Source organism: Colletes latitarsis, chromosome 5, assembly GCF_051014445.1.
Source record: "Colletes latitarsis isolate SP2378_abdomen chromosome 5, iyColLati1, whole genome shotgun sequence".
Taxonomy (NCBI): Eukaryota; Metazoa; Arthropoda; class Insecta; order Hymenoptera; family Colletidae; genus Colletes; species Colletes latitarsis.
The window spans coordinates 27,144,145-27,166,159 of NC_135138.1; the positions used below are offsets into that span (position 1 = coordinate 27,144,145).

The following is a 22,015-nucleotide window of genomic DNA, read 5'->3' on the forward strand; positions in this document are numbered from 1 at the left end:
AATTGACCCTCGCAACCGAAAATTTTTCCGTGAATGATTTGAAATTTTTTAATTTAATATTTTAATAACTTTTTAACAAAGTCTCAATCAATACATTGATATTCTTGATTTTCGTCTTATTTTGGCCGCTAGATTCTACCATTAAAATTTTTTCCCAGGGATAGCCGAACACCCTGTATAAGAAAGTACACGTTAACGAACACCCAATTTTAATATTTTCTTCCAAATATTATTCTGTTCGTGATGCTTTCATATATGAGTAATTATTTCAATATATGCTTTTGTGAAAAATAATATATTGGAGTAACTGTTCAATATTTCTGATTGAAATCGAATTTAGAAGCATCACATACGTATTATGGCAATTTAATTTTATATTTATTTTATATGACGTTTTAATTAAAAAAGAATCCCTATGAGTGAATCAAGGAGAAAAAGAAAAAACGTATTAGAGAAGATTCATCTGACATACGAGCTATAAGTAATGAAAAAACCTTGGAAGAGCTTCAAACATAAAAAGAATAGTAAAGAAAGATGACGACGAACTTAAGAATGGACCAAAGAGAAAGGCTATGTTTTGGTTGAGCTTTTATAAAAGAAAAATGAAAGGCATTAAATTCGAAAAGTATTATCGTATTTTTAAAACTAAGTTAATATATTTTGACATAGTAACCTCACTTGGTGGCAATAGCTTTTGATTTATGAGAATTTTATTTCCAAGTAGTTTCAGTGGATAGGATTTGTGATTATATCGATGAAATAACGCGATTCCAGTACTTTTACAAATAAAAATTGGAAAAGTTTATTTTGTACGCTTGTTTTCGTATAATTTTACTCTTATTCAGACAGCAAGCACAAAAGATTGGACAAACTTACCAATAAGCATATCAGTGGCTGCTAATGAAGCAATGAAATAGTTGCTCGGTTGCCTGATAGCTCTATCTACGATAAATGCCAGAAGAACGAGAATGTTACCTCCGACAGTTAACAGTATGCATAATGCGATGGAGAGAGCAATCAGTATCGACTGCCAGAGTTCGAAGGGTGGTAGAACGGGTGTGAAAGTTTCCTCTGTTGAACATATAGATATCGCATCAGTAAATGTTACATGCTATTTTATTTTCGTATTTCATTGAAAATTTTATATTTCGTCGATATTAATATCGTAATGAGTGAACAATCTTTCCACATCAGTGTTTGTACTTTCTATCCGACATTATATCGTTATTATTTTCTTCTACTATTCGTAATTAAAATTATTGATACTCTACTCGTGGTATTTTATTAATAATGTATTGAAATCGATTTTATGCCGTGGAACATGAAAAATGATAAACTAGATAGCAATCCATAGTAATCAGAATTAATTCATGATAATTGAAATTTCTTGAAAAATTAATTAGTTCCGGCATTTTGTTAAAGAACATGCTTTTTTTTAGTTATCTTCGGTATAAACAATTTTGCTAGTCACGATGTATCGTACAATTTATAAATTATTTATTGAAATGTTTTAGGACAATTCCTCGACGATAAAAAGTGTGTAATTCTTTAATCGCTAATCATGCTGTCGCGAAAAATTCAATAGTATTACCAGTTGATAAAGCCGTTGTATTTCCCGTTATCGAGCAACAGTTGGTGTTATTTGTCGGAAACAGGTCTGGCAGAAGTTCTACATATTCTCCGCTATTCCAGCGTGGATCATCCGGGTCAGGCCATGTTCCATTAAACTGGGTGCACTCCGTTAAAATCTGGTTGTACATGCGACAAAATCGCTCCCGATGCCTCTCCCGTCTCCTATAAACGAAATTTTATTTCATTTTTCATTCATAGTTTCTTACTCTACCAAGTATCATTAACTTATCGATTTCTTTTCATTGTCGTACAATATTTTTATTTGTCGTCCCCGATCCGTATCAAAGAAACATAAAAATTGTCCACGGAATATAAGCAGAGAGAAATCTGTCGATTATAAAGAGACACTGCTAGAATGTTTAATGTGGGTCACCGATAAAACACGCAATACAGGTAGAAAATCTTACAATTTCTTCGTATTATTGCTACAATAATTTTGTTTCGAAGACTCACGATAATTCGTCTCATAAAAACAATTTATACCAGGTACAGAAAATAAATCAGAGATTTCTTTTACGTTTCGACCTTAGGATCCAATTCTGAAACATTAAACCAGAGTAGAGACGCAAGAGAATCGCCATTTCGGATTTCTTTTCTGTATCTGAAACTACTTAACAAGTGTTTCATTTTTATACAGTTAAGTTCACATGGTACGTGGTGCAATAAAAACGTCCTAACGTACCATGGTGTATGACAGTGGACGATAGGAAAAATAACGAATGATAAGGACGCTGCTTCGTCAGTAATGTTCGTTAGTATCAAAGAAAATGTGACACTAGTATTTCCTGATTTTAGCTAGTGACATGCACGTCTCTTGCTCTCCATGAAACATTGCTGCAGTGGCAACACGAGAAGCAAGTCAAAGGCTGAATGCACCCGACGCACAATGAGCTTGAAATAAGCATGAATGGAACCACATCCATTTCCCGCTTGCACGTCCCCGTCGCCGGCAGGGAAGAAACGACGGCCCGTACCTTAAAGAGGGTGAGTCGTTTTTAAATAATTTAGTCAGTCGATCGCGACTGCCTGGGTTAAACGTGCCTTCCAGTTTCACATTTTCGTTTCACTATGCTCGTCGAGCATGTGATCAGCATTATTCATTTACGAATTAAACAAAGGCGACTTCCACCGTTCCTTTTCGCGGAATTTCATGAATTTAAGTTAAACAAGAAATTTCTTCTCGCCAGAGATACGATCTGTAGAAAAAATACAATGGCATTCGTAAAAAAATATCTTCTAAATAAACGAAGATCGACAATATAATATTTTTCACTTTGCTTCCTAATTCGGTGCACATAAAACGCTTTTTTTTTTAAATCCAGCTTAAAAGGCACATTTTGTAAAGCTTCATGCGTTTGACTGAATTACTGAAATAGTTTGTACGTGACTTTTTATACTTTTCTCGTATATTAATTAGCCTCGTTATTCCAGTTTCATCCAAGTCGAAAAGTTAATTAATTATGGAAAGTACGCGTGCGAAATGCATGTTAAACACAAGTTTAGTAAACATATTTAACAATCCAAGTTAGAAATTCTTAATACCAAGATTGATAAACTTTGCTCTGACACGGTGGAAACTGAATTCTGCGAGATAGTTCCGAAAGTTGTGTAGCTTAGAATGCGTGTGAACGTTCACAGATATTTTTGTTGATGTCTTAATCTGTACAACAAACTCTTCTAAGAGTACAAACGTTCTGCGTTTGGCTAGGCGAGAGAGCTATTTTGAAGACTGCATATCGGTGACTAAACTTTGCAACAATACTGAACTCCTTGGAAACTTCAGACAGCTTAGTCGACTCATTCTACTTGGAAAATACATACTATCATTACGACAGTTTGATTCCCAATAAAGCTGGTCTCTACTTTTACGATCAATCTTTTTGTTTAAATTCAGTTCTTATTTTTATATTTCATTGTATTGATTTCTATTTTCTGAACAAGGCTCTGTAACGTCATAAAAATATTGCAGAAGTAATAGTCGCGTTTTATCAATACAGTTGGCTATTGATGCTCGACAGATTCTCATCAATGAAGTTAGCGATGTCACGACTTCGATGTCAATGATTTGTAAGTCAATGAGAATCGCTCTAAGATTATTAGAACGGCTCGCAACAAGCGCAGACATTGAAGCCATGCGAATAAAAGATAGAGAGATGAGATCCATTGTTTCAATGTTCTCGAGGGTAAATACTTGTCCTCGTTATAGCGAGCGTTCTCTTCAAGCTGTGTCGCCGTGAAATGATTCGTAAATACTTGACCTCGTTATGGCGGCATTTCGTTTTTACGGCTCTACATTACAAGTGAAATGATACGTACTGGAGAGCTAACTAGTCGTAATTAGCTGAAACTTAACGATGAGCTAAACTCTGCCTATAATACCAATAGAAAAGATTCACGAAAATGAAAATGAGGACGAAAATTGATTGAAAATTATTTCAACTTCGAATTTATTCGAAGAGTAGTCGAAAGGAATTAGAAGTAGTACGACTTAATATACTGAACGTTCGGAATTTAGGACTCAGTACTTCTTCAAGGGGTTAGTCGTTTTTTTTTCCAATCAAAGAACTGAAAAATTTTGTTCCATAAATCGATTTGTGGAGTCTATATAATACGGCAATATTTGATTTTTGGCGGACTCGATAAATTGTGGAAGTTATGAAGGTTTGAAGTGCACGGTGCATAAAGCGAGCAGATATAGGTTCGAGCAGATAACAGTTGAACTATAAACGCGTTTTTCTTGGAAATACATTTTTCAGGATGGCGAAAGAGATATCTCGGTTATTAATAGTCCAAATGATGTTCTTTTTAAAGAAAATTTTTATGGTGTGTTTGTTAAGAGTCCATAATGATAAAATGCCCGAATCAAAATTATAATTCACTGCTCTATGTCAGGTTTAGAATCGATGACTTCCATTTTCTCATTTTGTGCGTCTCCGTTGATCCATTTTTCCAAAATTCATTTCTCTAAAAATTGGCACACATATAATATTGTCGCCAACTAGATTACAAACCAGTTCACGACCCTACGTGACGAAAATTGTCGACAGTATTCAAGATAAATGACCGTAGACACTCGTCTGAATGCTTAAACGGGTTCAAGGGGTGCGCGACTATTACTTAGAACCGAATGTCGAAGAAGAGGAAGACGAATGAGGAGGTTTTAGATTCTAGAGCGTTTTGGACGTGGAGAGAGTGCTCGATGGGTCGCCACAACTCGTGCATCGAAACGAGGGTAAAGTATCCGTTTTGTCTAATGAGTTGTGATGGCTTCTCGTCAAGGCCATTCAACCGTGACTCGAACTGCCAGAGACACCCTTGCGAGGGAGGACTCGCAACTTTCCATTCCTGTGCGTCCCAATATCCTTCCAGCCCTGAAAAACTGTTCGAAAACTTTATAATGTCCCGAAGAAAAAATTGAAATACTGAAGACCGACTGTAACAAAGCCTGAACCTTCTGAATCATGTCACATATATTGACAGTGTCAATGCATAGCGTTCTATAAAATTTTTACTCAAACAAAAATAATTTTTCTTTTTAAGAAAAATTTGGCGAGGTATTAGAATATAAAATATATTAAAATCGTAGTGCATATGTACGTTATTAACTAATAATATATATAAACTCAAGTTCAAGAATATTCGTTGAACGAATGAAAATATGAGCTAGGAAGTAGACAGATTGTAAAAAATTAGTTTAACGCGAGTTCTGAGATAGAGAACCGTGGAAAACTGATATGAACGCATCATATAAGTGAAAAGAAATTTGATATAGAGCGGGGTAGAATGGCTAAAAAATATGACGGGGCTCGTCCCTCAATGGCTTTAAGCGGTCGGTTGAATTTGCGTTCGTAACATTGCTGTTCACTTTTTCATGCACGAAGTGGACGTCGACCATTTTTTCACGTGTAAATATGAACCATTATTTGCAGACGCGAAGAAAAGTTTAGAACCAAATCTACCTGTACACGGTTTATATAATATTAGAGGGATGAAATTCGTTCCTCTATGACAATTGAATGATCCATCAATTTAAATTAAAAATTTTCTTCATCACCATCGTTTTTTAGATATAACTTTCAATTTATTCGATAGTTTCTCGCTGCATCCATTAGACTTATTAAATGTCAATAAATTGACTTTCATCTCACACTGGCTGTTCTCATATTTTTTTAACGTTATTTGAAGAGACTAGCACGTGTGTGTACATTTAATTACTAACTTATTTTTAATGTTATAACACAAACGTGACGACTAAAATTCTAAATAAATAACGATATATCTAGTCAATATTTATTTTAGATAAAATAATTCGTTTCTGAATAGTTTAATCTTCTCGATTATCTTTTCTCTTTGAAATCTCACTCCTACAGTTTATAAAAATTTTGAGCGTTGTTTGACACGTAGTGGCATCTCACTCGAAGACATATCCAGTAGTTCAATTCAACAGTACAAAGTGTACATTTCTGCACTGAGGATTTACGCAAGAGTCTCTCTTTCGAATGAATGGCACTCACGTGGTTGATATTCAGTTCCTCTTGAATACCTCGCGATGAAAAGAGAATTCAACGAGAAAAGGTTTGAGAGAAACGAAATAGAGGGAAGGATGTAAGAAGTGACTGTTGAGAATATGAAAAATATTGCTTGATTATAGAGGAATACGTAGCCTCTGTTGTACACGAGTGTGTTACAATGAGTTTAAAATAAAAACGAAGTTGTGCTTCCATTTCTAAAGATGTCCTAATTAATGTTAGACAGATGTGTTTTGTTCGTTCAGTAATGGAATTCATTTACTACACTGAATATTTCTTTGAATCGAATTTTTTAAAGAATTATATTTTTATACATCATTTAATGAAGTACATACTTTCGTTATTAGTCTGAATACGTTCGTCGAGGCTTCGTGTTTGCTACTTTGCAAATAATGAGCCCTCGAGCTAGGCGGTCTTGCTTATGTTTCTACGTAGACACGAATTTGCGTGTACATACTGCCTTTATTTTTGTCCTTGTGCATATTTTATACACACGTATTCGTACATGAAATGAAGTTTTCTCTTCAATTTTTGTTCTATAAAATATTTTATTACTTGCAAGTTTTATAATCGTTCGTTTAGTTTGAAAAATTACAAAAAAATCGTGTTCGTTAGTATTCTTTGATGCTATAAAATATTTTCGTACGGGTTTACATTAAATTAAAAAAGGATCTGCTTGTGAATTAACTTCGTGGAAAGCCTTGTTCGTATAAAGACGAGATACGAGTACAGCGCCGGTGGCCAACGGTTCTTTGTCCGGATGTAACATCCGTCCTTCGATACATGCATGCATGACACCCTCATCTATGTGTGCCAAGAGGATGGCGAAGGGTGACTGCTGCATAAGCCCCGTTGAGCCGAGGATCATCGCCGTGGAATGGCATGATCATACGGCCAGATGGAGGGGGAAGGATGAACGTACGAGGTGAACCGATACGAAGACAGGGGTGAGAGGAAAGAGTTGAAACGGACGACGAGAGAAAAATTGCGAGGAATGGAAGCCAAGGGTGGAATTCGAGATGTGGAGAACAGTGGCAACAAGTACTCGGCATCGTTCCAACGTTCCGTGAATACCGGTCCGTAGTTCCAGTGCTCGTTCAGAGGATGAACCAAAACAGCGGTTCCCTCTGTCATTGTATCGAGTCACAGTGAATGACGTCACGAACGTTCAGGCGAAATCGTCATTTTACCTTAAGGCAACCATTTTGCACCGAATTAGATTTAGTCGAGTACTCGTATAGCAACTTGAGAATTATTCACGTTTTTCAAAAGTATTCTACATTTCGAAGTTACGAATGTCAATTAATTCTTGAATTTTTACTTTTTTAAGCTTTCACAATTCTTATTATAAGTATTCGTTATCAAGAACTGTGGAAAATTTTTGAAGAAATTCTGAAAGGTTTCTATCTTAGTTTAATAATATTAAGAATCTTCTAAAGAATATCGTGAGCTTAAAAAAAATCCACTACTGATTCGTGTCTCCGATTTCTTTCATGCTAAAAGCTCTGCATATCCACGTTTAATGTCGCCATCACTGCACCATTTTCAACTTAAAAAGCGCATTATTGCTCGGAAGAGTTCAGAGTCGGATCGAACAAGATTTAGACTACACGCTGAGTGAATCGTCGTTTTAATTGTACAATTATAATTTCGTTTAGAACAATAACGCAGAAATACATAAATTTCGATTTTTTCGCTTGAAATATTTTTAATAGATTCGCGTAGTTAGAAGTAAATTTATTGCATAAATGCATCGTTATTTTTAAAAATATTCACTTGTCTCGTAGTACGTGTTTCACCCTGTTTAAGTATGCATTATGATCCCACTCGTATCACCCACTCATTTATTTGAGTTCACTTCTTGCATTCCGCCATCGTTATCCTGTGTATACATATTTACAAACGTTGTTTCCACATTTATGTGAACCTGGTAGAAATATTATCAAAATACTAAATCTCCGTTGAGAGGAGGCTGAAGTAGGTGGTAATGATGTAGAATGAAACTGAGGACAATGTCGGTCAGATTAGAATGAAGGAGCTCCCTCGGGCTTGGTATTCTTTTTTTCGTAGGCACCAACTTTCCTTCCGTCTGTATTGCCCATTTAGGCTCTACTTGCTGTCTATGAATTAGAAACCTGACTTCTTAACGCCACGTAATGTTATTTGTGTTCCTGAGTAAGGAGACAAAAAACTTTTGTGAAAACGATGACAATTCATCTAATTTTTCTTTCTGTTTTCTACTCGCTGTGTTAGTTTAATTTTCAAATGAATAATAATGAAACTTATAACTACAAAAGTCACAATAAATATAATATTATTTTCTTTTTGATTACTTCTCCTTATTTCGAAACGTTAAATCTGTTAATATTGCAAGTAATCATAATAATTTCTAAAACCCATATTCAATAAATTAATTACCCTTCTAGTTATTACTAATAATTTGTTATTAGATTATGTATTTATTGGACCATACAGAACAATTTGATAAGCTGCTTATTATTATATTCTGTATGGTCCAATGAATACTCATCTAATCATAATAATATTTAAACGCCAATTTTGGACATGCACAAAGAATTAGAAATGTATGTTCATTAGAAAATACCTAAGTCATAACCTTTCAAACTGCTTGTATAACGATGAAACTCCCATTTAAGACGGGAAAATGCATGCATAATTGCTGGAAATTGATACGCATACTTCTGTTAGTGACGTATGGAGAGGAAACGTATACGCATACATATGTTTATGGATGAAACGTTTCATCTAAGCGATGACAACGTAATGTTCCCTGTCAGAAGCGTTTCTGCGCATCACTTAATTATCGGCCTCTGCCTCGGCATGAAGCAGAGAGACAAATAGCAATACACAGAAACGGAACAACAGAATAGAGACGTGGCGTTGTATTACGCATGCTTGATTGCTGTGTGTCAACAGATGGCAGAAATCACTGATTGGTACGTATACATAGTGAAATCACGCGAACACACAGATGGGGGGAATGTACAGTGTGTGTTGGAAATCGCGATCATATCGTAAAAGTAAGACGTACCTCGTATAAAAGTAAGTCGAAAATGTAGAATAAAATTTTTACGTACCAGGCTTTGTTTTCGAGAAAATCAGTTTTGAAAATTCTTCTCGAGTGTCTGACCATATCTCAACATTTCTACTTGACTACCGCGTCTGACCATTTCTCGATATTTCTACTTATTCCTATTCATCACTGGTGCTTGTAAATAAAATGTGTCTCTATTAATTTGAACAGCTTTGGTATTTCACATAATACGTAAAATATTATTTACAAAGGCTGTAAAGTTTAAATAAATATATAATCTAGCGTGAATAATTTTTTATTACAGTAACTCGTAGCTAGTTAAAATCAGTTGATGTCAGAAATCTAAAAAAAAACAAATAAGTTTTATTTTTTATAATTTGGTTATTTATTTAGTTATTAATAAGTTTATATTGTTTGTTTACAATAATCTGCGAGGATCGAAATTCATGGTACAGTCGGAAAGTGGACGATTCTTATGGAAAAAAAGAAAAAAAATTTTAAACGACATTTTTCCGTGGAAGTCTTCGAAAAATTCTTTTTGTGTAAATTCATTGTAATTAAAATAGCCAGGCCACGTCACTGTTGCAATCGCTGGCTATTCATAAACCTAAGTCAGTATCAGGAGTTACACGTTTCATCGTCGGCTATATAAATAAAGGATGCTGTTACCGGAGTAATAGGCCACTGATAAGAACTTTAATACCCTGATATTACAAGTCTTGGAGGCTTTTAAAAGCTGAATAATGGAGGAAACGAGTGTCTTGAAAATGTATGTAAAGTATTTGGATGGCAAGAAGTGCCACGTGCTTAAACGTACGTTCCATCTTGGACCAGTTTTTAATGCCTAACTATATTTTTACCAGTATGGAAGGTAACTTAAGACACGTCAAAATATTATAGCGTGCAAAGCTTTTTAAAAAACTAGCACAAAATTGCTATTAATTCTTTTGAATTATTTATTTAACAACGCTCAAAATATTTCAAGAAACATTTTAAAAGAAATAAAGTCTATAGTATTTATAAAACTTTACTTTTTAAATGTTTTCTGAAATATACAATGCTTTTAACAGTTCATTTGGTTTAAAAATACAAAACAAATTTTCTCAGCAAACGATAAATGAGAATTATAGACAAATAATAATCTTTTCTCGTGAAAATGTCAAGGAAGAGCCACGAATTCAGGAAAGGATGGCAATTGAAATTTCTCTCGGGTAGAGAAAATGCGCTTCGGGCACTTATACTCAGCTACCAGTTGCACGTAAGGGGCACAGGATTGGCGTATCCTGAAATATCGTTGAACAGTGATTGCGCGGTTTGAATAATGCACCGTAGGTTGGCTACCGATTACAACATTGGCGGGAATTTCCCCTCGACTTTCCAAGAGGATCTCGACTCGCCTGTTGGATGGTTTCAGTGTCACGCCGTGGGCGATCGTATGCCAGCAGAGTTATTAAACGCGTTCGTTCAATTCCCTCGAGCGATTGAGCTTCCCTTCCGTGGAGTCTGCTGCATCACCACCATCAGCGTACCACCGTAACGCTGATATTTATGGAACACGCCCGTCCTCCGTCCAAGTGTAAACCTAAATTGATCTCTACCTATATTAAGCTTCCAACAACCCTTGAATCGCGATACAGCGATGCCAGGCTACGAAATCTGACTGAAGACCTCGTTTGGATTTCTGCCTCTGACAGTTTCACAGAGACCACCAAATCATTTCCTTATCATTAGCTAAATCTAGTTTTCCCGGTGTTGAAAACTGCGGATTTAGTACTAGGCTGGAGGAATTATTATTACAAAAGAGACAAGTCTTTACGATCTGCGTTTTTAAATAATGAAAATGACACTAATGAACGCGACAAAATATCCACGCGTTTCGTACCGTACAGTAAAAGTAAAAAAGTTGGAAGCATCGTTTCTGAAAATCCTCAAGAGTATCGTGTGAAATTTGTAATATATCGCAAAACCGTGACTGGTAAAAGCTGGAAGTTTCCTACTAAACTCGAAGAATCTTTAAAGAAGAATTCTCGTCCGTTTTTAAAGTTACCAAATTCTCAGCAACTGGTGACCACGTCGTAATACCGATCCCTCTAACCACGGCGCCGCACAATCTCAGGAAAATTTTTGCCAACTTCTACTTTCATCTCCGGACTTCTGCGCCGAATTTCATCCTCTGAGAGAATAGATGAAAGATCAACAAGAAACAAGGGCAACACGAAGAAGAAACGAATGGAAGAATACAACTTCATAAACTGCTAAAGGCTTGATCCATTATACGTTTCAAATGAGCAAAGTTTCTTTTATCAAGCGTTGAAAGCGAAGCTCTCTGTACTCGTTCTCCATATTCGATAAAATGGCTGCGACGTAATGTGTAATTCACCGACGAGTACGTGGTAACGATAAATATGTGGTAATTCAAACCAAAATATATAAAAAATTATGGCGGAGATCAGAAATTATTTTTGACATCATTTTAATTAAAATAAAATGGACATGATTAGAAAGTTTCAAAAAGTAGGAAAAACAGATCCATTGCGATGATTTTGTTTTAAAATAAATTTAGTTAAATTTATTTGGGAACAATTTAGAAAAAATTGCAAGCTTTTAATAAACTATTTGAAACTCTAAAAAATGTTCCCCAGAGAAAAAGCATTAAAATCTGTGTGGATAGCAAAAGAAATTAACGTTACAAGTTAAAATAAACGCAATATAAGTTGTGAAGCGTGAGTTGTAAATTAACAAACCACATTGTTACATCATTTTTGTACCGTAGTACATATTTATTGGCGCGAGATCCCTTGACACAGCCAACTGTCCAGTGAACAAAGTGAGCAGGCGTCTTCATTCACGCACGGCCGAACTTTCTACGCCTATGGGTTCGAACTTCCTGAAGAAGCTCTTTTTGCGCCGTCGGTCTATTTTTCTCGAGAGGTGAGAATTTAAGGAAATGATGTCAGGGGAAGCTGTGGCGACGAAGAAGAAAGCAGCTGATATCAGCCCAAAGCTATGGGTTACGTATTTCGTGCATAGCGGGGCAAAACCTTTTCAAAAGCTCTATCCAGTGGCGAAGGAAGAATATAAGAATAAGATTTCCCTTGAGGGGATTGCGAGAAAACATGCAAGTATGTATCGCCTGATATAAGAATTTGTCGGAAACTTTCCAACACTTCTAATAAATTATTTGCATTTTACGTGGAAATTACACTGACGTCTATAAAATGAAAATAAATTCTTAATTATTTTCGTTTCTACGAATATATCGTTTATTTATGGCTTGTTGGATTGTAATAAATAACTGATAGTCAATAGATTGAATATGTTCTATCAAAAACTAGAGTTCATACCGACGAAGCGCAATACCTGTCGCAAGCAACTACGTCGCGAGGCTGCAGTGATTCAAAATTGCATTATCCTATACGTACCTTACATTATAAATTGCTCAATCTGCACATCGATTAATCATAGACACTGTAGCAAGTTCGTGAGGCGCGAATTTACGGGAAACTATCGGAAACCTGAATTAAGAAGGTGCGCAGGGCAGGAATAATTGAGTTTGTGAAAAATGAGATCTGCTTGCTGCGTTTTCCGAGTACACGTTTTATCAAGGAATGTAATTAACGGGGAAAACAAGGTGCTTTACTGTATTGAAATTGTTTTTTCTCGAAAAGTATTCTATACGTTTATTGCAGACTTAATTTAACTTTTAAGCATTCTGTGGCAGTGATTTTTAATAACTCGGATAAAATAGAATGTTTTTCATCGTTTTTTAGTACTCAGATGCGTGCAAGATCTGGTTTCAGAGTATCCGGCAGGTAACTAATCGGTCGACCGGCCATATAAACATTCTTCAAAGGGAGCGCCAGACAGAACGGTGACGGAGAATATGAATACCTTCGTGAAAAACTCATTGAACAATGTTTCGATGGACGATCGGCCGACGGTTGACAAACGGATATTATTAATCAACCTTACTGTCACACTAAATTGGTTCTGATTCATAAAAAACTAATATACAACAATGTAACATACGGAATCATTGTTAACATAAATTTTAGAAAAACATGTTAGTAAAATGACGACGTACACCCGAAGTAGGCTTGTCGAGTGTTACATAACCGAAGCATAACGTTTGTATGCGAAAGAATTTTCCAATAGACGTCTCTTAAATAAGAGCACGTTTCAGAGTATACATGAACGCCTTCGAGATGTTGTTTCCTTCCGAAAACAAGTTTCGAATGCTGGAAAATCCACCAGCAGACCTGTTGATTTAGAAGAGTGGATTCGGTAGCATATCGAAGCGAATGATGGCGACAGTTCGAGAAGTATAGCAACAGCAGAAAATGTGTCACACATACAACCGTAGAGAATTTTGTGAGAGAAACTATCGACACTATATTCATCGAGTACAGAGATTTCATGAAGCTTACTTTCACCCTAGATTATTCTGTTGTACATAGTTTCTGTAATCAACAATTTTTATCGGTGGTATTAGGGCAAAAGCACGAATTTCGTCCCCTTGTCGAATTCCCCGATGACAGTCGTGAATTTTTAGAAGTCATGGTTTGATCGATCAAAGTATAATAAACAGTTAGTATGCAGTAATTGAACCTGGCCCACTTTTTCCAATAGCAGATTAACACTGACCAGCTCGAGTAATTCAAATCATAGAAGCATAAAGAAAATTTTAACTAATAGATGGAACCGTTTTCAATTTTAATAATTATGTAATTTTCTGCCACTATACATGGGATTATTTTTCACTTCATTTAACGACTTAATTTTCCCCAACGGAAACTCTGGAAAAAATAAATGCATAGAAGGTGCAAACAAAAAGAGTAATGCACAAATACATAGAGCGGTGTTAAAAGGTCAGAGTTGAGTAAATTGGTTTTTTTAACCTAACCTTACCTAACCCAACCCTGATTCAGCGAATCAGATTTCAGATTTCGTGTGCATCTATAAAAATTGCTTAGCTTTTCCACATGCTGCGGCCAAACTAAATATTTCGTAAAATTCGATGCATATCCTGAATGTATAGCGCAGTATATATTTCTGACAAGGATATTTGAAAGCAATGCAGCTCAACGTAGAGAATGCACTTTTATCTCGGTACTCTCTACGGAGCAATGAAAATTCGAAAATCAATATGTTTCCTATCGTCACAATTTACCTACAGCGGTTTCCAGTGCTCTGCTTATTTTTCTTTACTCTGGCTACGTTACATCTGTATATCCTCTGTAAATTCGTATCACATACATCTAGAAATAAAACAAATGTTGATGTTGAACTTTAGAGACAAAATAAAAGTAGATTTTTTCAACAATTTTTCACTGATTTAGATTTTTGAATTCTTTTAATAACCCGATGTGCGACATAAATAACGTCTCTATGCACCTGGTATACAATTTTGCTCGTCTATCAGAGGATATAAACAATATGGCTATGAAAAGAACATTCGCGTCCTTGTTTTATTCTTTTCGTTGTCCTTTTTCAAATCGATCGACATCTATTAGCGTCAGTTCAAAAGCAAAACGAACAATGCGATTCAAACGTGTGGCAATAATTAAACTATAATAGTCCCCGATCGATGATACGACAGGATTACATCTGATTAACACCCCGTAATAGTGCAGAGTGGTTTGCTATCGTGTAAACCATTCCTCAATGCTAGTCTTGGGATTATACATTGTTGATGAATGCAAAGCACGATTCATACCAACAAATGCGACTCAAACAATGATGGATGTTTCTCGATAGACAGTTGTACACAATTCATTTAGGCACTGTAGGTGTTTCTGTCATCAAAAATTCAAAAATTATATCATTTTCATAATGCATTCTATAGTAGCTATTTCTGAATTTATTAAACTTAATTTGGAGACACGTATTTGTCTATCGTACAAAATACAAAAATTTAGTTGTACTTTGCTGCATAATGTTGAACGCAATTTAATTACATACGAATTAAAACAAGTTTCTCGAGAAACGCACACTCAATCATTGGAAAGGAACACTGTACTTTTCATGTCGCAAGTGATATGCAGATGGTATGCATACCATTGGAATTGCAAAGACTTTTTCAGATTCGTGCCAACTTGTGTGTCGATTTTATGAGAGATAAATTAAGTACAATGAGTTTTACTATGTCTCAACCTTGTATTTCTTCGATATATTGTAAAACTGTACGGCAATGGTGCTTTTTCAATTTTCAGAGTTTTATATTCACGTGCGACGAAGGTCTCTTTTTTTATACAAAGGAAGATCAACAGAAATTTGACCTACAATTGAAACTGGAACTAGTGACGATACAGTGACAGAAAAATATGCAGTGGTTGAATGTTAGGTTAGAAATAAGCTGATACTAATACGGTGGTTCATTATCGATATAGAAATGAGCTAGCATTGCCGAGTTGTGCTGAATATCGATGTAGAAATGAATAGATACTAACTGAACTGAGGAAACGCAATGGATTTTAAGGATGGCAGGTTAGGTCAAGGTTCAGGAAGTTTTGATTAAAGACACGGATGACAGCTAGGATGACGTAGGATTCGTAGGGTAATGCTGACACTGTGTTTACGGATGACATATTGTTTGCGGGTGAGAAGTCAAGCGTACATTAAAGAGGGTAGATCACAAATTAGTAGAAAATAGATAACTAACAAGAAACATCGCTCGATTAACAATTTAAAATTTGTATACAACTTGACATACAGAATATTAATAAATATGAAGTCTGTATTTTCTTCGTTGGCTGATTACTTATATTCAAAATATTTATATGCAATTATTCTAAAAAGAAACTATGAAATACGCATCTATCCTCTTTATGCCAGAAGTTTAATGCAACAGTATTCGCGTTCGTGTTTGCAAATTCTGTTCACTCTAACGAAGTGACGAGGATCAACATTTAGAAATAGTCGTACGTATTTGTATCAAGATAGAAAATTATTCGCATCAAAGGTTACCGCCCGTTTCATTCTATCGAATTTCAATAAGCCATGAAAGAAATGACACAGCGATACCAGACGATGCTATGTATAAAATGGTAATGTTCAAATACCCGTATACAATTGCGTCACTTGTATATGATAAGAACTAAAGGACTTCGTCCATCCTATCAGTTGACCTGAATTTTATCGAGAAAAGATTTCAGTAGCAAAGGAGGTAATCTTTATATTCAGTAGGGGTTTATTATTCCCTGCTCGACTTGAATTTGACAGAAGTGAATGTAAAATAATTTAATGGTAGTACAGATTGCATTAGAAATGTATACAAAATGAAATTATTTGTTTTCCCGCTGAAAGTTTAGGGACGTTTTCCCAAAGGAATACGACTAGTCGTCGAGAATTTCACGCAGTATGAACTGTAATAGAATCTCGATAATTGCAGAGAAATGGGACTGAAAATTCAGACAACTATGGCGATCATGCAACGATCGCGGTAACTAATTTAATAGGATGGAGTTCCATTTATCTGGTTCATCTCCAGTACGAATGGTCACTACTATCTCCAACTTTGCTTGTTGCTATATAATTTTCCCTTCCACTTGACAACACAACACAGCGGATTAGGCTTTCAGGCAATTATCAAAGTTGCATTTATCGAGTACCTATTGTATTTTTAATTGTACTTGCTGAACGAACGGTTCTCTTAATAGGTTTCTTTGATTATCAATAATTTCAGCTTTAATCGAGACTAAGAGTTCAAATAAAATTAGAGAACTGGTTTTCAAAAGTGACAAATAGTTTAAATGTACTACGCGAAAAATAATTGAAAACATTCGAACGATTATCTAGATTAAGATTTATTCAAAGTTATTCGAACAATTCACAACCTAGATCGTGAAGAAGCTACATCGTTATCTTGTTGTGGTTTCAATGATACTTGAATTTGAATTTTATCGATAGCATAAGAAATGTCAACAAGTACATTTTATCAATACCAATGGTAACTATTTCTATACTTGTTTGAGTCATTTATACAGGGTGAGGTACTTAAGACAGGCCACTTGAATAACTCAATTAATTTCGATGATAGAGAATAGTGCTTGAAACGAATTTTTTATTTCAAAATAATTTACTTGCATTTCACACGAAATAAAGTTTTTTTATGTTATTTGTAGAATAAAAATTGAAGTGAATGTATTATTTCAAATTGTTGCTTATCATTTTATTCCAAATAACATGTACCCAAGCTTGATACAATTTCGCGTTAAAAAAAGGATTGTATAGAGTTGTGCGTTATATTAGTACTGCAATTTATGGTCCGTGAAATGATAACAAACTGCGTAAGCAGTATCGAAAATACAGAAAAACGAGGTTAGCGGTCTCACATGCAATTGTGCAACGTCCATACTGCACGAGCGTCGTGATCGAGGAAGGAGATCGATTAATACGCCAATTGAAACGGAAATGTTTACGCGTCACGAGCACTGTATATCGTGTGCAATCAGAAACCGAATGTATCGCCCATTCTAAAAGATTTTTATCCATTCGCTATAAGGATTTTATGTGAATGTTATTATTTTTAGTATTGTTCATTGATAAATACTAATTTATATTTTTATAGTACATTTGAAATAATAATTGTATTAGGAAATATTTTAAAATACGGTTTTTCAATTTTTAGTCTGGATACGTTTTCTTACTAATTTATATCAAGTCGTAAGAAATTTAGTATTTAATAAGAATTCACTCTCACGTGTATTAAAAATTACAAAATTCAAATTAGTGGTTATTTGCTTACATACTATTAAGTTCCCTCAGAAACCCGGAGAAATCATTCGAACGCAAAATCGTCTGTTGAAAATTGCAAACGTATGCGGGCTGCTAAAGCCCCGTTTTAATTAACAAATTTACAGAGTGAAATCGAATGCCTCAAACGTTTTGTTTACACTCCGTTCCCAATACGATCACTGTGTTTTACGTGTAGTAAATGATCGTTTTAATTAATCGAATTCTATGATGATATATCGCAATTCTGTAACCCAGTTTAACAGATAAATTGTTTGAAAAGTGTCTACAAAGAATATTCTTCTGTTAAAAATTGTACGATGATTCAATTAATTAAAGTGAATCGATACAAGAAATAATCAAATAATCTAGTAACGCGTCATAGTTCTCGTTGAAGGAAATTATTTTTCATTTCAAACACGATTATTTAATTGTATAATTACTAAATGAATATGTGTGAGATCAAATCGTTTTCGTGTCGCTAAAGATAACCATATGTCATGATCGAAAACATTTATATTTATTTTTATTTCGTTAAAGTAGGAAATGCAATGTCCGAACAATAAAACGTTCTGATAATGGAGGTTCTGCTGTATTTTATCGATAGTCACACGCAAAATTTCACAATTTTTCGCCAGCATTGCGTGCCCAAGCAGTCGATCAACAGCATAACGTAGCTTGCATGTTGCAATCCTGTTGCACGACATCGGTTCTCCTTTTTATGAAATAATGAAACCAGCACGAGCATGTATTCGCGCATTCGAGCAACTTGCCCCATCAACTGAAACTCACCTACTCGTCTATATGCCTCGACTCAACGGGATACGCGAATTAACATGGCTAGGTCAAGGGTGCAATTTTCCCCAGATTGGTTTTGCTGGATGCCAGCTCACCGTTCCGCGTATTTCCTCTATTCTCCCAGGACAGCCCTGGGAGTTGAAAAGACGAGTCTCGATTCATCAACAATCAAGTAGCACGCGTAAAGAAAATGTGGACAGCATGAATTAAATTCTGCTTACAAGAAAAGGTCTCCAAGTGTCTCCAAGGTCTCCAATTCACTTTTCGATGAGCTTTTGTGCAGTGATAGAACTCGAAGAACAGAAAGTTTTTCGCATTAGATGACCACAATTTATTTCATCGAGGTCTTATTAAATTGCACGTTGAGAATTTATGAAAATCGTATCTCTTGATTAAAGTACCGCAAGTTTAATTAAAAATAGTTTTGGGTCTCTTCCGTGAAAGGGTAGTCGTAAATCTGGAATTTTTCCTGCTAAAATTACAGTCTGAGGGTATTTTAACGAAAAGTGAAACATGGGGTCATTACTAAAGTAGCACATATAAATTTTTCTTTATGGATATCGATTATTTATTAGAAAAAGGAGACAATATTCTGGTTAGGTAGCTCGGTTAAAAGGAATTGTTCTCGATATTAATTGCCTTTCACAGGTACACCGCCTGCATTATCGGAAAACACAGAGGCCGCCCTCTGAAGCCAACATTGGTTGTAATTCAGCTGTGCATGTATCTTGTCAACAATGAATTAATACAGCGAATTTTTCGTACATAAATTTCCACTTGCTTATTCTGTTAACATGAGAAATTCAAAATTACAGTATTAATAACACGGGAAAAAATTCGATTTGATTTATTCAGATATGCGAGCGTTATGTTATTGTATTCGATTCCAAACAAATATTTTTATTGGATGATGTCAGAGTAATGTCACATAAACAAAAATAAGAAAGACAAAGTGAGGAAAAATGAGAAAAGGAAAGTTTCTTTATAGGGTGAAAAGTAAGAATTACTTTATTTTTAACAAAGTTTACTGCTTTCTGTTTGTTCTTCTTTTGAACAAAATTGTGCACTGTGCAGCGTCGAAAATTTCTCTACGTGTAACTAAATCTTCCATATTTCTGTTTGTTTTATCAACAATTCGTTTGTTTTGTTACGTAACATATTACTATATGCTTCGTACACATAGTATTTCCAGAGGGACATTATTTTAGGATGAGAAAGTATGCTAACATCATCTTGGAGATCTTTTAACAGCTATGAAATGCAACGAACATCTATTTACCCCGTGTATAGCGGTACTCATTAAGCGCGACTAGAAGGACAATGCTGTCTCCAGGAGAAACCAGACGACTCCCAAGCAATTTTTGTCTTCGTTTTGGTCCTCGTGAAAGTTCATTTCCTTCAGCCTTGGTGTTTCCGGAGCGTACCCGCAGACAATTAACATAGGTCGCGTAAGAGAAGCCTACGTGATGTTATTACTCTTCCAATAATGAGCATTTATGGAACCGACAATCACTTCAAGAAGCCACTTTTTAGGAAGTATCACTCAAATGAACAACAAATCACTTATCTTAACACACAATCTTATAAAGGTCACTTACATTCTACCTCTTCAATTTTAAAAGTGAAATTTAAAACGTTCAACATATTAGGAATATCACTTTACTTTACACACTTTAAAGTATTTTTAAAAACAAAAAAATTTTATCGAAGAATGATTTTTAATTTTATATGAAAGTTAAAACCAAGATAAATATGAAAAAGCTGCTTAAAGTATACTGTCTTAATTTCAGAGTATTCGAAATAAATTTCATAGCTTATTGTAAATTTAATTAAAAATCTTGTTCAAATTAAGCCGGCAATAATTAATATTTATTCGCAGCAAGATTCATTTAATTAGAAAATTTATTTCATTTAATAACCTTTAATGCCGTATTTACAGTGCAACGACTTAATCCCAAGAAAAATGTAGGTCAACGTTTCTTTGAGAACTATTGCGAAACGTAATTTCGATTTATAAACGCCTCGTACAATTTGCTAAATTGCTTCGTAACGTCATATCCTTACACGAAACAGTTCGAAAATTTCGCGTGTACCAAGTACTACCTGCGTACTTGCTAGTAAGCCAAGTAGTTCACCGAAGCTGATTATTCCATAAATACACACACCACTTCTACTTGATGTGAGAAGTTTCATTCTGCATTTAATTATAATTACTACAAATTCCATTCCTTCGAAACTGTAGTCAAAAATAATGTGGGATTCTGAATTTCGGCATCTCTTTGAGTCTATCAATCATTTTACTGTTTAATTGATTATTTAATTAACTATTATTACATCTAACCTTCGATTTACACGGTGTATTGGTTCCGTAAAAGTTTCGTATATACCGTGAGTGACATTTATACGGAAAATGGGGAGACAGGTTGTTTGTTTCCCAATATAAAATGAACGATTTATTTTTATATTTGTTTCATATAACTTTCATACACGAAATATTCTTTTAACATTTAAAAATAAGTTTGATCTTTTCTTTTCATCAGTTCTATGTAAGTTATTTACCAAAGTGTCTTATTATCAAAGTTTGTCCTTTATTTCTATTTTGTCACTTAAATAGTGTGTCGATAAACATACGTATTAATATGCTTGGTTGAATTGAAACTCAATTCCTTAACACGAAGTCGTTCTGTGTTATTTCCACTCTAACGCGTCGTTAAGTAGCGTGTAAATCGAGGGCTAGATGTGTTTGAATATATTAAGGGTTAATTAGAATACTAAAGGTGTTATATATTATATACTATGTACAGTGTAAATCTACACACTCACCATTCAGTCATGTAATGTCTACTGATGATGAAGACTGGCGAAGCAGTACGATTGCTTTCGGTGCCGTTCAGGCTATTGTCTGTCCCGTTCAAATCCATCCCACCAGGTAAAAATCACGGTGGCAGTAACCTTCAAAGTCACTGACACCTTCACCTCAATACCCAGTCATCTTTCGAGCATTCTGAAATTAGTACAACGAATCATAATTGTAACAGAATTAATACGTGGAGTTTGTTTTGCTGGACCTCATAAAATTTAGCCGCGAGACTTTAACGTTGTTAAAGTAGAAACGAAATGTTGTTAAATACAAAACGCAACTCTGATATTTCTAGTACGTTTCTCATGCAAAAAGTACTATTATATAATTCGAATTCATTTAAATAGCGTGTGCTGTACAGAGCTGGTAAGTTAGCGAAGCACAGGAATGCGGGGTTCGATTGTTTAA

At 35.0% G+C, this 22,015-nt stretch overlaps 1 protein-coding gene across 2 annotated transcripts in view; it reads right to left on the bottom strand.

Annotated features, from left to right (window-relative positions):
* Window positions 1-22,015, bottom strand: part of Machr-b (muscarinic acetylcholine receptor) — a 47,449-nt gene that overhangs the window by 9,975 nt on the left and 15,459 nt on the right. The window contains exons 2-4 of one of the 2 annotated variants that reach the window (XM_076765690.1): window positions 21,571-21,751; window positions 1,592-1,794; window positions 877-1,071 (exon numbers count right to left, since the gene is read on the bottom strand). In XM_076765690.1, the coding sequence (XP_076621805.1) occupies window positions 877-1,071; window positions 1,592-1,794; window positions 21,571-21,668 (496 nt within the window). In that variant the 5' untranslated portion in view covers window positions 21,669-21,751. Of the gene's footprint in view, window positions 1-876; window positions 1,072-1,591; window positions 1,795-21,570; window positions 21,752-22,015 lie in introns of those variants that run through there. The other variant, XM_076765691.1, reaches the window with a different exon arrangement.